The sequence below is a fragment of the Podarcis gaigeae genome (assembly GCF_964106915.1).
Source record: "Podarcis gaigeae genome assembly, chromosome: 3".
Classification (NCBI taxonomy): Eukaryota; Metazoa; Chordata; class Lepidosauria; order Squamata; family Lacertidae; genus Podarcis; species Podarcis gaigeae.
In genome coordinates this window covers 114,369,327-114,386,340 of record NC_139680.1, presented here as the reverse complement: position 1 = coordinate 114,386,340, position 17,014 = coordinate 114,369,327, and the positions used below count along the sequence as shown (strand labels likewise).

Below are 17,014 nucleotides of genomic sequence, written 5' to 3'. Positions count from 1 at the left end.
ATCTGCTCAAGTGGCTATTTTTTGCGTTTTGAACTCACTGCTGCTTGCTTTAATGCAGTTGTTATCGGAGATAGTTAAGTCCCATAATAAAACACATTAAAATGATACTGCAAGTCACCTTAAGTGTATTTATTAGCAAAGAGGGATCTAAATAGTTCTTTAAAGCAGGGGTCAGCAAATTTTTTCAGCAGGGGGCCCTCAGACCTTGTGGGGGGCTGGACTATATTTTTTTGGGGAAATGATCAAATTCCTATGCCCCACAAATAACCCAGAGATGCATTTTAAATACAGTGGTAACTCGGGTTACATACGCTTCAGGTTACAGACTCCACTAACCCAGAAATAGTACCTCGGGTTAAGAACTTTGCTTCAGGATGAGAACAGAAATTGTGCGGCAGTGGCGCAGTGGGAGGCCCCATTAGCTAAAGTGGTGCTTCAGGTTAAGAACAGTTTCAGGTTAAGAACAGACCTCCAGAACGAATTAAGTACTTAACCTGAGGTACCACTGTAAAAGCACACATTCTACTCATGTGAAAACACCAGGCAGGCCTCACAAATAACCCAGAGATGCATTTTAAATAAAAGGGTACATTCTACTCATGTAAAAACACACTGATTCCTGGAATGTCCGCAGGCCAGATTTAGAAGGTGATTGGACCAGATCCGGCCCCTAGTTTGCCTACCCATGCTTTAGGATTGCCACCCTGCTTTTCTGCCAAATAGACATAGAATGAAAATAAAAAGACAAGACACGAAAGGAAGAGGTGAGGCAGGAAGAGGAAAACATGAAAATTCACCCACCAAACCTTGTTGGTAAATTGCAAACATATACTCAATTCTTGGCCAAGATGAAGTAATGTCATATCATTTTTTTTATGTTATAAGTATCAGGTACCATGTTGGCTGCTGGGAAAACAGAAACCATGAGATGTGTTTCCAAAGTGTTTGATGAGATAAAACGAAAGTGAGAGCAAATGAGAATTTGTTTATGGGATAAGAATCACTGAGTGTGAAGAAAAAGTGCTTAACTGTCCCCACACCTGGTGATTCTCCCTTTTGAATAGTCGTAGATGACAATCTTGCTGGAGAAACTAAGACTCCCCTGCAATTTCCTCCCTTCATACTCCTTAGCATTATGGGGCAAACATGGAGTCTGCAACCCTAAGGGATCCAAAATAAATGTTATTTTCACAACAGGCACTAGCGCTTCATTTCCCAGCCACACAGCGAAGCAGAACATCAAATATGTTTGCCGCCACCTCCCAAAAAATACCCATTAAATGGAATACATGTGGCAACACTTGCTGGGTAATGACCCTCGTTCACGCTGCGAGTTGTGCTTCATGACACACCCTTCAAGTAGGAAAGTAATGTCTATAGCATTCCTAGCCCTTCCTGCTAAAACAGACACAAGTTAGAAGCTGAGAGGCATTTTTCTATGCGCAGGAAAAATGTGAAGGGTGGAACAACTCTAAGTGACAAATGAAAAAGGCTTTAATGTACTGTCCCGTTCTGGAACCAGGCAAAATGAGCTCAAGCCATTGCATCCAATACTAGTGGAATATACTTCATTGTAGGGCATATCATATCCATCTCTGCGGGTTCTATCCTGCTAAAAGCCCTGCAAGAAACAGACGTTTGCAGCCCAGGCTAGAAATGGGACACATTCTTCCTCTGAAGCACAGGACAGCATATATCCCCCCCCCCCCTTAAACCTCACGCCAACCTGGTGAGGTAGAAAAGAGCCCCCAAAAAATTGCCCATGTGGCAATTTGAACCTGGTCTCTGCAATACTAGACCAATGCTCCAAATAGTTAGAATCCTAGAATTTTAGAGTTGCAAGGGACCCCAAGGGTAATCTAAACCAACCGCTTGGATGCATCGCACTGTACTTGAAAACTACCGTTATGAAACTAAAAGTCTCAAGATCCCACTATTTGTGCAGTATTTTGCTAAGAGTACTATTGGACTGTGTCTGCCGAAAGCATTTTTGTTTAGGCAGGCCTACCCGGGACGCAGGTGGGTTAAACCACAGAGCCTAGGACTTGCTGATCAGGTCGGTGGTTCGAATCCCCGCCATGGGGTGAGCTCCTGTTGCTCGGTTCCTGCTCCTGCCAACCTAGCAGTTCGAAAGAATGTCAAAGTGCAAGTAGACCAATAGGTACCGCTCTGGCGGGGAAGGTAAACGGCGTTTGTGTGTGCTGCTCTGGTTCGCCAGAAGTGGCTTTGTCATGCTGGCCACATGACCGGAAGCTGTACGACAGCTCCCTCGGCCAATAAAGCGAGATGAGCGCCGCAACCCCAGAGTCGCCCACGGCTGGACTTGATGGTCAGGGGTCCCTTTACCCAGACATGTCATGCGTTTTAAACCAACTTGGTGTATTGTTGACATTAATTATTTTCAAGTGGTTCAGTACTTGCTTTTAACTGAAAACCTTGCTTTTCAAAACCTATTTGAAGTTTTATTATAATCAAGTGATATACAAATGTTGTGAATAATAAACTGTAATATATTGGAGGACACGATAAGTCCCTTCCTCAAAAAGCGTCTTACGAATCTCAACTAGGGGTGGAGCAAAGAGGAGAGGATGAAAAGGGTTTCAGTGTTTAGATGATTTAAAAAGTGCTCTTAATCAACCAGGTGTTGTTTTAAAAAGGTAATTTTAAAATGCTGGCTGATTTTTGTCCCTCGAGGTAATACCAAACTACAAATCCCACTTGACCATTGGCCGTACTAGCTGAGGCTTGGGAGTCCGGCCGGCACTTGCAGGGCCATCCCAGCTTAGAAAAACTGTGCATAGTCCTCACGCATCAGTGTGTGTGCCCGGAGGCGCCCAAGAGCTGCAGTTCCAGCGCTCGCTTTTGCTTTGGGGCAGTTATGAGAAGACAGTATAATAGAAGACTTCAAATGTATTGCAGATGAGACGTTTCCAAGTGTTCTGCACAACTCTGTAACTGGCAGCACCAGTGACATTTTTGACAATATCATAATTTCATCAACTCTTGGTATACCAGTTGCTGCTTCAACTGAAGGCAGACGGAAAACTGGCTCTCATGATGGACAATATGATGAAGCGTCTTACATGGACAATAGATTCCGTGCTCCATTAGCATATTCCTGTAGTGGTGAATCTGATTCTGATCCAATTAAGAATCTTATACTTAACTTTCAGGATACTGTGTAAGAAATAGATTACACGATTTAATGTTACATCTTGTGTTGGATCCAAAGATACACTTCTGCTCACAGAAGACTCCCTTCTGCCTATGGATTAGAACTTTTTGATTCAACTTAAAAATAACTTTCAAAAGATATTCTCTGACAAATAGGTTTCATGAATGCCTGATTTCAATGTTGCTGCATGTCTTATCACTATTAAAAGCAGAGATGGGGTGTAATTTCATTATATATTTTGGCAACAGAGAAAAAAATGTTCCTCTTCTTCCAGCCTTCAGCTAATTAAAGAACCTATGGTCTTTTTATAAAAAGAAAGAAAAAGAAAAACTGTGCATGACAGACATCATAGACCTTCACATGAAGGAATGTCTCTTTCCAGGATATTCCTGCTGTGCCATGCTTATGCATCACCTGGAAATAATGTTTTTTTTTTCTTCAGAGCTATTGTTCTATTAGTATGCAGGCACTCAGTCAAACTTCATACTGAATGGGTGGCACTAAATGGCTACTCAGGACAGGAGTTACAAAGATAAGGGTCAGCAACCTCACAATGCCTATGGTAGCAGTGTTTCACATGGATGTAACTGATCTATAGAAAGGACTCTGTCAATTGAAAACAAGAGGTGTTACATGTACCTTTCTTATCCATGAAAATCTTTCAATAAAAACTTTTTTTAAAAAAAATGGATGAAGTCATCTGAGAGAGGAAGAAACTTCGGAGTGGCAAAAGAAAAAGAGCTGGATTAGTGAAGGGCAGTGATGTAACAAGGAGGGCAGGAAGGTTAGAGAGCAGGGAGTGAGACTACAGAAAGGTTTTAAAAAAAGGGCAAGGAGTTTGGGTTGGATGGAAAGGATATGGGAAGGATCTGGAGAGGGGCACCATAGGTCTGAAGAATGATTAGAGTGAATTATCCCAACAGTAGAATGCTAAGGAGTCATAAGGGAAAGACAGAGGTTACAAAAGTCAAACATATAATAAAGAACCCAACAAGAAAGCAGATTCCAACCACAGCTTACCAGCTAGATGTGTCACCTACTTACATGGGTATGTCAGGAATGATAGAACTAAAAATCTTTGCTATGCAGTTCTATATACAGTGCTACCTTGGGTTAAGTACTTAATTCGTTCTGGAGGTCTGTACTTAACCTGAAACTGTTCTTAAGCTGAAGCACCACTTTAGCTAATGGGGCCTCCTGCTGCCGCTGCGCCGCCAGAGCACGATTTCTGTTCTCATCCTGAAGTCAAGTTCTTAACCCAAGGTACTATTTCTGGGTTAGTGGAGTCTGTAACCTGAAGCGTATGTACACTGCTACTTAGCGGACACTTCAAGGAAGTATGCTCCCAGCATATTTTCGCTTTTTAAACAGGAAAATGGAAAAAGAAAAACAATTACTTTTCTTTGTATTCTTAATCATCAAAGCATTGAATGGATTTTTTTCTGGAGGGAAAGCAATATAAAAATATTTAAAATAAAAATAAACAAGGGAACAAAGCAGCAGAGAGAACTGTAAAGAATTTAAGGGACGTTGGAACAAGCCAAACTGCAAAAAAGTAATATAAGACAAACAAGAGCAGGACTATACAATCCTTTATACAAACACTCAGAATTTTTAATACTTTACTGAAGGAATAAAAGCCTAGTGCCACATTTATTTTTTACTGCCAGGTAATAACATTTGTTTTCTAGGCTTTTTAATGTTGCGATTATTTTATGTCGGAAGTCTTAATTCTTCAGTGTGTTTTTTTTATAGCAACATGTCTTAAATAATGATTTCATTTTAGCTGGATCATATGACTTAAGAAGCCTGTCATTAATGTAAGAACATTTGTGCTTTTTTTGTCCGGTTTGCACTACTTAATTGTTGTTGAAAGACCTTTGCTTCTAATGAACGCATTCCGATACTCCCTTTTTTCTCTATTGCAAAATGTTTGGAGCTTTGCTAATTTGTCCATGGGAAATAAACACACACCATCTTCTTGATTAGTCAGCCTCTCAGGCTAACCTACCTCACAAGGTTATTGCATGGATAAAATAGGAAGAGAACAAAGCACGCCATCTTGAGGTGGAATATAAATGCAACAATAAATAAAACTATTATTGATTAAATTTATATCACACCCTTCTTCCCAAAGCAACCATCAGTTTATACTCTCCCAACATTTGATGCAGCAAGAAAAAGAATAAGCACCCACACCTGCTTAAAACAGGAGCCTTTCAATGCAGCTTTCCTTTTTTAAACAAGACCATTTTTTCTGTTACATACACTACATACATTTCCCTGAAATGTGTGTTGTTAGCCCCTCGGGTGCTGCTTTTCTGCTACTACAACAGGAGTGTCAGGTTGCAGGTGTAAATAATGCAAGGCATGTTAGGTATTTCTGTAAAAGCATTCAGTAGCCAATACCTAACTCACAGCAGTAGCTTTTCAAGCAAGCGCATTCCTCCATTAAGAGTACAGTATTGCTACTCTCTACCTAACCTAGACCTGAAAGGTGTGATTAATAGGTGAAACCTGTTGAGGACCACTTTTTATACCCTTCTGCAGCAGCAGCAGCAGCAGCAGCAGCAGCAGCAGCAGCAGCAGATGTAGCTTTTCCACTCGCAGATCCTGGCAGATTCCTTCTGAGGGCAAACAGATCCTTGAGTGCTGAGCCAAGGTGGGGTGGGGTGTCATGAGAGGACTCCAATGCCTCGTTTTTGCACCCATCCTGGGTCTGTGCCTCCAGCAGGTGCCAATTTTACCAGCCCCTGGGTATGCCTCTATTATGTATGATCTCTAGTGAGATTTCTGCATTGCAGGAGGTTGGACTAGATCAGTGTTTCCCAACCTTGTGCCTCCAGATGTTTTTGGCCTACAACTCCCATCATCCCTAGCTAGCAAGACCAGTGGTCAGGGATGATGGGAGTTGTAGGCCAAAAACATCTGGAGGCACAAGGTTGGGAAACACTGGACTAGATGACCTGCCAATGATCCCTTCCAACTCCACAATTCTATTATTCTATACCAATGTCTTTATGGATTTGCTTTCCACTACAGCCAGGAAATAAAGGTCCCTTTCCTGGTGAGCTTTACCACACTGACCAAGCTTAGCTGACACTAACATGCACAGACCTAATCCTCCACACACTAATGGGACTTGAACTTAGGTCCATTTTTTTTCTTACAAATTCTTACACACTTAGGATTCTTCTATTCAAACCACCTTAACAGAAATTTTGCAATATGTAACGTATTAGCTGGTTAAAAGCCAGACAACTGCTACAGTTATACAGTTATTAGACAGCACTAAGGATATTGTACAGCACATACTTAAGACAGCTTAAGACACCTTCTTGCTCCTCAACACTTTCAGTCACCTACCTACCTTATCCACACCATCAGTCAGAAATAAAATATTGCCAATGCTGTATTTGTTTCTGTTGAAATGTCTGTTTGTGGTAGTGTTAATTTCCGCTTATATCTACAACAGTGAACGAACAACTATAATCAAAGAAAAATAATTCTTCTGGATTAACCGAAAGGACACAACCAGCCATATTTGCTTGCGATTAAAAGCAAAGTTTATTTCTAGTCATTATGTAAGCTGAAAAAGTAATTTGTGGTCTTCATACAGTGCTGTATGAACATAGGCCCTCACACCACAACTACACATCCTTCTCTGCTAAGATCCTGTCAACACTGTATTTCCCATTTTCAGCTATTTTCCTGAACACCACATACACAGCCGCCACTCCTGAGGTGCAATGTTGTTGTTGTTTAGTCATTTAGTCGTGTCCGACTCTTCGTGACTCCATGGACCAGAGCACGCCAGGCACTCCTGTCTTCCACTGCCTCCCACAGTTTGGTCAAACTCATGCTGGTAGCTTCGAGAACACTGTCCAACCATCTCGGCCTCTGTCGTCCCCTTCTCCTTGTGCCCTCCATCTTTCCCAGCATCAGGGTCTTTTCCAGGGAGTCTTCTCCAAAGTATTGGAGCCTCAGCTTCAGGATCTGTCCTTCCAGTGAGCACTCAGGGCACCATAATTCAAAAGCATCAATTCTTCGGCGAACAGCCTTCTTTATGGTCCAGCAATACTCGGTTACTAATACGGCAGTGTGTTGTGGCTAGCACTGATCCCAGAGTTATGAGAATTTAAAACCCTAGCTCATATATAGGGAGTTTTCAAAGGCAAACACAGTAAGTACTCCACATTCCCCCCCCCCCCCACTCATTGAAGTAAGGATAGGAATAAATGGCCTTGGAATATAGCAAAATAATAGACTTCAGTGATGCATCTATCCAGTATGACCATGGCGATGAGGCATGTATAGCACTGGATAGCACCAAACATCAGTGGCAGAACTCCACTGATTACAGTACATACAAACAGTACATACAAAGCCTGCCCCTCTCCTACAGCACACACAGACTTACAGGATGGGAGTTTTGGTAGCAAATTAAGGCAGGCAACCAACTGCCCGAACTCAAGAGTTAGTTAAGGTCAGTTCCCATTTGGTTCTAGAAACAGAACTCTCCAGTGACACTTCAAAAGCTGGGGAAAGTTCTAACTCAGAGGCTTCTGCTTTTTCCATAGAAGGACCAACCCTTGCCAGGATTGGGAATGCCCCGCCTGAATCCCTGGAGAGTGTTTGCCAATCAGTGTACAGTGGTACCTTGGGTTACATATGCTTCAGGTTACAGACTCCGCTAACGCAGAAATAGCACCTTGGGTTAAGAACTTTGCTTTAGGATGAGAAGAGAAATCGTGGTCCAGCGGCGCGGCGGCAGCGGGAGGCCCCATTAGCTAAAGTGGTGCTTCAGGTTAAGAACAGTTTCAGGTTAAGAACAGACCTCTGGAACGAATTAAGTACTTAACCCGAGGTACCACTGTAGTAGACAATGCTGAGCTAGATCGATCAATGGCCCAACTCACTATACGGCAACTTCCTATGTTCCTAGCTTACACTCTCAACATTCTGTCTCTGTAGCAGCAAAGCCATGGGGGCACACAGCATAGTCTCTGGCCATTCACTGCAAAAGAAAAAAGAAACAGAAACAAGTGAGAGAAGTTCCTTTTATTTAACAGCATTTCTAGCCAAGTGCTAAGTGGTAACTATTAGCCAGTTTTAAAAAATAGTTGCACAGACCAAGGGATAGCTCAGGGCGATGAGTTTTTTTGGTTAAAATATTCCAGAATTGCAAAGGGTTGGACTAGATGACCCTCATGGTCACTTCCAACTCCACAATTCTATTTTTCTGAGGACCTAATAAACTGTATACAAAAGAATAATAAACTGTATGCAATAAACCGTATGCAAAATGTTGTGTGTATGTGTTTCTGTGCATTTTTCTGGAAGAGTCCATAGCTTTCATCAAATGAGACCTGGACCCAAAAAACGGTTAAGAACGTCTGCTCTATGTAGTCCTACATTTTATTTTCCCATTCCGCCTAATAGATGCTGAATGCCCCCCACCCTGCCACTATCTATAAACCACCACAGAAACAAAGAAATACTGACACACATCTGTATAGCAGGGTTAACATAAGTGCTTTTTTCCTAAAAAAATATGTCTAGGGGTACTCTCGTTTTCCTACTCATGCCCCTCAATGAGGCCAAACTTAGACTCACAAAATGTTTAGGGCAATGTGTCCCCCTGCGCCCCCCTAGAAAGGCACTGGTTAACATACATAAGTAGAGTATATTGCCAAGGGTATATTGCCAAGTGTTCAAAGAAGTTCAAATGCCTTACCTAGCTGTAACGTTCACACCAATGCAGAAAGGTCAAATCAATAATATTGCAGTTGGGGGGGGCAAGGCTGAGGGTGAATTCAAGGCTCAGAAAAGTTTGGAAACTCTTAATTCATAGCTCAGTTTCTTAACCACTAAGTTATGGTAAGGATGGCGGTGGAAATTAAATCAGAACATAAGCTTCATTTTATCTGTTTATTTAATCATTTCATAAAATTTTTACACCTCTTGATTGCTATAAAAATATTCAAAGCGGTTTACACAACGATAAAGGAAAAATTACAACCACACTTTAAAGCATACAGAAGTTAAAATAATAAATAGATTAAAATTACCTCGACTTTCTAAGCATGCGGGTAGGCGTAGCTAAACAAGTATGTTTATAGCAGGTGCCAAAAAAAAATGTACAGCGAAGGTGCCCACTGGATCTCAACAGGCAGAGTTCCAAAGTGGGGGGGGGCTGAACAATTATTATTATTATTATTAAAATTGTACAGTATACCGTCCGCCCCAACCATATATTTCAAGGCAGCTCACAACCTAAAAATACAAGATAAAAATAATTCACAAAATACATAAAAGCAAGAACAAAAGCGGCCCCATCACCTCCCTCCCCCGCTAAACGATCGAATTCTTACCCTTCACCCTAAAGGCCCCTTGGAAACAACACAGGAAAAGCGACAGCGGAGTAAAAACCAGTAAAAACATAGTTACGAAAACGGGCAAGTGACGATTCATATAAACCGGGTGAAGCTAGAGAGCGGCATGAACTCAGCAAAAGTAGAGGCGTCCCACGGAGAAGAAGAAGACCTTTCGCTGCCACAGGGGTCAGGGAAAGGGGGGGGGAATAAAAACTAAAAATTACGCCGCCTTTTCCTGTGACAAGGAGCGGGACCGCGAGTAGGTCGTGAGGAGCCCTGAGCCTCCAAGGCTAAATAAATCAACAAATAAGAGCCGCCGTCCTCTCACAACTCCACAGGGTTCTCCCCTCAGGGACGGCCCCTCGTTCCCCCTCCCTTTATAAATCCCTATTGTTTAGGCAGCCATTTCCTTCCGCCGGCCCGTTAGGCGATGTGCGCGTGCGCTGTAGCTCGCTCTCTCCTTCTCCTCAACCGCCTCGCCTCGCGCTCATTGATCTAATTGCGGCGGCGGCGGCGGCGCCGCGAGCCGAGCCGTACAAGGGCCTACCTCAAGCGCGCGTGCGCGCGAGACGTCATTTGAAGCGGCCGCCCAATCAAAAGGCGGCTGCTGCTGCTGCGGCTAAAAGCATATTAAGCCCGCGAGAATGGCTATTTGAAGGCACGGAGCAGGAGGAGGTGGGCGGGAAGGGCAGACATGTCAAGAAAGACAGCCCCCCGCGTCCAATCATGTAAGCGGCCCAAGGAGCTGATTTGTCCCGCCCACGCTGCGCGCGCCCGCTCACCCTGTCTCTCTCTCTCTCTCCCTCCTTCCTCGCCCCCCCCCCCACTACTGTCACCGCCACCCATACGGCCTTTCTTCACGTTTCCTCCCAGCCAACCTCTGCGGGAGAGTTTTTTAAAAGGGGGCGTGGCCTGTCGGAAAAGCCCGCGCGCTCTCTTCATGAGTAAGCGGAGGGCGGGGCGCGGTTTGCGTGGGGGGGGGGAGGAGTGAGGAGAAAGACGGGCGTGCCGGCCAGCCAATGAGACGCCGCGCTACCTTTTCCGCCCGCGTCCCTCGCAATGTGGTGCGTGTGTGTGTGTGCCTGTGTGTCTCTGGCGTTGGGTTTTCTTCCACTCTCCCTCTTCTCTCTCTCTTGCCCTCCCCACTCCTCTTCCGTCACCCGCTCGGAGCCAATGGGGCGGCGAGGCGGTTTGGGGCGGAGGCTCCGCGCACACGCCCCGCCCCGCCCCTCCCGCGCGCTCCGAGGCGCCATGGGCTGAAAACTAAACCGAGATGGAATCTCCCAGTCTGAACCGGTTTGAGCCGGTTCCGAGTCTGTGGCACTAGAGGAGGAGGAGGCGGAGGAGGGGGACGAGCGGAAGGAGAAGAAGCGCCGCCGCCGCCGCCGAAAGAGGGGGAGAAGGGAGAAAAGAAAAAAAAGGGGGGAGCGGGGGTAAAAAAAAAAGAGAGAGGCAGAAGCCGCCGCCGCGCTTGGTCCCCTTTTGCCGCCTTTTGCCGTGTGTGTGGAGAGAGAGAAGGAAGGGGGGGCGCTGAGGAGCGAGCTGCGTGAGGAGAAGGGGGCGCGCGCGTGTTTCCGCGAGTGCGTGTGAAAGGCGGGCGAGGGGTTCATTAAGCGCAGGAGTGGAGCGGCTGAGGAAGGGGTGGGTGGGTTTCGGGGTCGGGGAGGGGGCTAAGCCAAGGGCGATGAGCGGACCTCCGTGAGGGGACTTGGCTGACTCGCTCCACGCTCACTGGAGTTTCCTTGAGGACACCCCACCCCCCAAAAAAAGAATAATAATTCCGTGTGGGGTTCTTTTTTTACCCTCATAACGGGGTGGTTCGCTGAGGCAAACACCTCCTTTCGGTCCATCGTCTGCCTCCCATCTCCCCTCGTTTTCGGGGGACGAGGTGTTGTGTTTGTCTTGTAGGCCCCAACCAAAGGGGTTGGCCCATCTCCCTTCGAAGCAGCGTGGCTGCCTCACCTGCGCTGGAGGCTTCTTGGAACCGCTTTTTTTAAAAAACAGAGAGAGAGAAATATATATACATACATATATCTATCTATATATATTTATAGTTTTGCCGTGTGTCTCTGTATATATACGCGAGCGTGAGAGAGTATAGCGTCCCCATACAACTGAATCTCGAGGAAAGGGCGGGAGAGGCAGGGAAAAGGGGGAGGAGAGAGAGAGGGCCCAGGAGTTGCCCCTTCCCCTCTTGTTGGACGAAGCAACCCTCTCTTGTCTTATTGCCCCTTTTGTATTATTCTCCCCCCCTCTCTTTTTGTCGTGGGGTGGGGAGCAGGAAGGGGGGGTGTTGGAGGTGTGTGCATGTGTTTGAATGGGTGGCAAAGCCCTGATCCTCCATGTGGGTGTGTTAGCAACTTTGCTGAGTTTGGGAGGCAGAAAGTGACTTTTTGAGTGTGTGCGTTGGGTGGGTGTGTTTTCTTTCCCAGGCTCCCCCCTCCCTTCCTGGTAATTCACCCATTCTGCCCCCGTCCCCCTTCTTTTTGGTAGCAAGTCCAGTGGGGCTTCTTTTGTTGTTGTTGTGGTTGTTGGGGGCCGAGGGCGGGTGGGCTTGGAAGAAGCAGACTTTTCGGGGGCGCATGTAAAAATAGACGCTTTGTTTCTCCAGTGTATGTGTGTGTTGTTTGCAGGGGGGGAGTTGAAAAGGAAGAAAGGCTGGACAGGTCTTTTCACCCCACTCCTCCTCCTCCTACTTCTTGGCTTTGCTTGGATTTTTTTTATTTTATTTTTTTATTGTTGCTCTCCGCTCCCTCTCTACGAGAAGTAGCTGTGATACTCAATTAGGTAAGTGAGAGTTCATCTGTGAAACTTGTGCATGATGGTACACCAGTGGGAGATTGGATTGGGAAAGATGGGGAGGGAGAAGAAAGTAGGGAGTGGATACAATCCCAGGGGGGTGAAGTTTTATGGCGGGGCGGGGGAGAACTTCATGCATTTTAGGATGCAGCATTTGGACAAGCGGAAAGCATGGAAATAGCAACGGTGTGAAGCCCTGGAAGTGATGTTGCGTGCTAATCTCAAGGCCTAAACGTTATGTTGATGAACTCATTGTTTTCCTAGGAGAAAGCAGTGATGGGGAGGAGGGTGGATGTGCTTTAGAAAACAAAGTCCGGGGACTCTTCCTTGGGGTAGGGGGTGTAAGATGTGGGCATGGCTAAGCGTGGAGAGGTGTGCTGTGAAGCCTCATGGAATGGGGGGGGTGAGGAAAGGGTGTGTGTATGCAAACCAAGGCCACGAGCCTTGGAAAGAGAAACCTCTGTTTGGGGTTGGCCTTCGTTTGGATCCTGCCTTGATCTAAATAAAGCGTGGGAGCAGTTGGAAGGACGAGAAACGAAGGCCTTGAAGTAATTGGATGGGGAAGGCGAGTCCGAAAGGTCCCAGCAAGCCAAAGCCATCCCTGGAGGATGGAGCAAAGCAGCAAGTGTGGGGTTGGGAAACTGGAGCTTGGGTGGGCAAAATGCAACGCGGGTAGGAGGAGGGCGAGGCGGCCTGGCGGGAGATTAGAGGTAGGGCCTCCTTCTTTCGGTGGGGGAAGTATATGGGGGGGGGCTGGAGAGCGGGTGGAGAAATTAAGGAGCATAATCTGAATTATTGGGAGTGGAAGTTTCCAGAAATATATTTGTGCCTCTCTCACTGTGCAGCACTATTGAAACGTCCGTCTGGATCACGTGGGGGCCCTGTATAGAAAGCAGGGATAGAGGAGGGAGGGGCTGCAGTGGCCCAGCTGCTCTTTACGGCTGTCGGGGAGGAAAGGCAACAAAAATCTCTTTAAAGCTTCGCGTGCCCGGGGCTAGTGACCCTTGTTAGATATTTCGGGCGGTTTGGGGTTGTTGTTCTTTTAAGTGCAGATCGTAAGCGTTAGCTGTGTGTCGGTAGTAGTAGCAGCGTGAATGTTGCATGTGCTGCAGTGTGTCTGCTGTTTGGCGAAGGGCGGCAGCCGAGGCCTTTCCAGTGGGTGGGTGTGTAACTGCCGTCTTCGGATGTACCCCATTTGCTGCATCTGTTTACGTTACGTATCTATTACTGGTTTCAGCGAGCCTCCTCTAATTCACGTTTTTCTGTAATCGGAAGTTAATGCCTTGTTTCGAGGAAACGTTAGCGAAGCATTTATAGGGGGAGGGGCAGACTGCAGTCCAAAGTTTCGTATTCTGCAGCCTCCTGTAGGTTTCTGGTTGTGTGCAGATTGGTTTAACTTTCCTGAAAATGTACGGGCTTTCTGATGTGGGCATACTTAGAACTTTGGAGAGCTTACTTTCGGTAACGCTGGTCTGGTAGCTGTTTTGTAATCAGTTAGTGGCAGTAAGTACCTCAATGAATACTGCTTTGAACGTCAACAGGATTGATACATTGTGAGCTCTGTAATTGACCATTTGTTTTCTCAATGTGGTAGTTGTTTTTCTGATAAAACTCAACAAAAGTGTGCATTTAAAAAGTGGCAGTAAAGTTGCTAACGAACTTGGAGGAATTGAGTGCAAAGGGAGGAACCAATTTTCACAATCTAGGTAAGGTTAATGATATGGAACAAATCGCATAGGTATACAGCAAAAGCTAGCCCTTTGAAAACCTTTCTTTATTGACAGCATGTGTTCCAAATGGTATTCCTTGGGCAGATCGTTAGATAGGGTTCACATGTAATATAATAGCTTATTTGGATAGAAATTATGTGACGTTTCTAGTATTCTATATCTTAAACTTCTTTGCATTCCAGTGACTTTCAGTCTAGATTCGTTAATGTATTTATTGAACTTCTCATATACGTGCACTTGGTGCATTCTAGCCTTTCCCACCCATTACTGTACTTTAAAATGACCTATCTGAGCTAAAGAGATTACAAGTGGCAAAGCGCTCTTGTCTTTCTGCATTTGCAAGACTTATAAGACCTAACATGCAGTTTTGTGTGTTTTAGTTGGAGGTGGAAGATGCATGAAAACTGTTTCTGAGCTGTTGTGTGTAACTGTCTAGTCAGGAACAGTAGATGCAGCAATAAAGGGTGTGTGGCCAAGCATAGAAGAGGTGTGGTAATTTGATACTTGGAGCTAGGGAACTTAAGGAAAGTACTACCAAATATGGGGGGTAGCCTTAGTTTTTGTTCTAAATAGTAATATTGTGAGAAATAGAACACTTAAATTGTTATGTAGTAAGTAGCAATAGCATTGTGGATGTAAACCATAACTGCTGTGCTTATATCTAATTAAATATAGTGTGTTCTTCAGAAAACAAATTTGTTTCTTTGCTTGTCACTATTATGGTTATGATGGTTAATGCAGCCCAGACCAATGCAAATGTACCGTAATCCCTATGAGTTCAATGCACTTTTTTTTCTAAGTGTGTGATGAGAAGCCTTAGTTTGCCATTTATTACAGTTCACCAGGCTGTCTTCAGCAACAGTTGTTGTCCATTAACTATTTAGCTATGATTTTATTCTGCTCAACTGGTTAATGCTGATCTTGTGCTGTAAGTCCCACTGCCAAAACTTGTATATGTATTTCTGTAAGAATTTAATCCTTTAGGACATTTAGGCTGTCCTTATTGCAGTCATGTGGGAGTAAACCTTGATGCTGCTGACTTCTGAGTAGATATGTTTAGGGGTGCACTGTGTTTTTGGTAAAGTTTCCAGAATGTGATGTTAAGGTTTCTGAGTGGGACACCATATTAATGTTACTGTATAGCAGGATTAGCACCACTTTTTCAGCTTTGATCAAATTTTATGCATGCCTGCTGTCTACTTCTCTGGATGGTAGGTTGAGAAGACTGTTATGGGTAATAGCAAATTCTGTTGCCTTTAACTGCTGTTCACTCAGTGATATGTTCTGGTAGACTTAGTTGTTCAACATAAATAATTTCATGTGTTAATGATCTTCTTGGGTCAGTAAGTTAGCATTCTCCCCTGCCTCCCCCCCCCCACTTTAAAAATCTGTCAATGCTTTAGCATTTCTTGTTTCTTTTGACCATTTCTTTTACACTTTACATTATTAATTTGTGGCTCAAAGAGAAGCAGAATCAGATGCCACTCTTCCACATTTTAAAGATGCACACATTTTTGTAAAATACTTCAGCATTTGGTGTAATGAACACATTGTGACTCATTAACTCCTGGTTTAAGCACTAGCATTATTTTATTTTGAAGTTAACCAGGCATAAGTTTATTCATGTGTAGTATTACAAAATTTAGTATGACAATTATGGTTGGCTTACACTGAAGAAAAATTTAAACATTTGAATATGTTACCAGTAGTAAAAGATGGGAGCTGAAGTGGTCTTAAAGGCAGTTGGGAAGAACTTTGAATTTCTGTTATATTAAACATAAGTAAATTCTGTAACTTGATTTCTTTCTTTAAATTTGCAGTAATCTATGCCAGCAATTATGACAATGTTAGCAGACCATGCAGCACGGCAGCTGCTGGATTTCAACCAGAAATTGGATATAAATCTGTTGGATAATGTGGTGAACTGCCTGTATCATGGAGAAGGAGCCCAGGTACAGTATATGTTTGAGAACTAGAAACCTGCAGTTTATTATGTCTAAAGCGTATCTGTAGAGGAAAAAATAGCTGGTTCTCTTGAAGACTTCTCATATGCTAGTAAAATTTGACTAGCAGTCAAGCTGCATCTGAAGAGAATAAGCCAGCAGGAATGCTACAGTTACGTTGAAAAATACCTTGGTGGCTTCTTGTCTTGTTTTTCATGCCAGTAACAGAAAGATGGAATATGACTGAATTTACTATTGTTTGTTTCTTTTAATTTTTTAGAGATAAGTGTTCTGGTCCAGTTTTATGTCCCATTTATTCATAGGACTTTTAAGTGGAAGGCAAATTGCTGTCTCCTTTGCCTATAGTATGTCTTTGTCTCTGAGGTAGTTTAAATGTTTATTATGTGATCTCTTCCAAATTCTGTTCAGAATTATAAATTCTGTGTAATCTGCTTTTATACTTCTAAAGTGCTTAGAAGCCTATTTTGACATCAAACTTAAAAAGAGCCACTGAAATCAGACTGGGCAGTCAGTCCAAGTCCTCTGATAGGGCAGTGAGCATCCCATTCTGCTGCCTAGACAGAAACTTGTCTGACCTTCTGTATATACCCCAATCTGCAGCCATAAACACACTGGTCTCTGTTTGAGGTACCCTTATTACTTTCATGGTGTTCCTCATCCCTCCATATCTCTGAACAGTGGCCTTCCCAGATGTTGGACTTCAATTCCCATAATTCCTAGTTAGCATAGCCAGCGGTCCAGGCTGATGGGAGTTGTAGTCCAACAATATCTGAAGGATGGTCTAATCCAGGCATCCCCAAACTTGGCCCGTCAGCTGTTTTGGGACAACAACTCCCATCATCCCTAGCTAACAGAACCAGTGGTCAGGGATGATGGGAATTGTAGTCCCAAAACATCTGGAAGGCCGAGTTTGGGGGTACCAGGTCTAATCCATTGCTTTTTCTCCACTACTCATGTTTGCAGCCTAAG

The 17,014-nt window shown here is 44.3% G+C and overlaps 1 protein-coding gene and 1 long non-coding RNA gene across 7 annotated transcripts in view; one reads left to right on the top strand and one right to left on the bottom strand.

The window, feature by feature from the left end:
* Positions 1 to 5,760: 5,760 nt before the first annotated feature.
* LOC310842126 lies at positions 5,761 to 10,052 on the bottom strand. Its single transcript, XR_014562898.1, has 3 exons — positions 9,550 to 10,052; positions 6,134 to 8,192; positions 5,761 to 5,988 (listed from the first exon to the last, which is right to left on the bottom strand). It is a non-coding gene; the product is annotated as an uncharacterized lncRNA (long non-coding RNA).
* A 151-nt stretch (positions 10,053 to 10,203) lies between these two features.
* The window catches only part of XPO1 (exportin 1), a 40,448-nt gene continuing 33,637 nt past the window's right edge, over positions 10,204 to 17,014 (top strand). Inside the window, exons 1-2 of one of the 6 annotated variants that reach the window (XM_083733131.1) lie at positions 10,204 to 12,339; positions 15,902 to 16,033. In XM_083733131.1, the coding sequence (XP_083589257.1) occupies positions 15,908 to 16,033 (126 nt within the window). In that variant the 5' untranslated portion in view covers positions 10,204 to 12,339; positions 15,902 to 15,907. Of the gene's footprint in view, positions 12,340 to 12,780; positions 12,900 to 13,084; positions 15,293 to 15,901; positions 16,034 to 17,014 lie in introns of those variants that run through there. The other 5 variants (XM_083733134.1, XM_083733130.1, XM_083733132.1 and 2 more) reach the window with 5 other exon arrangements.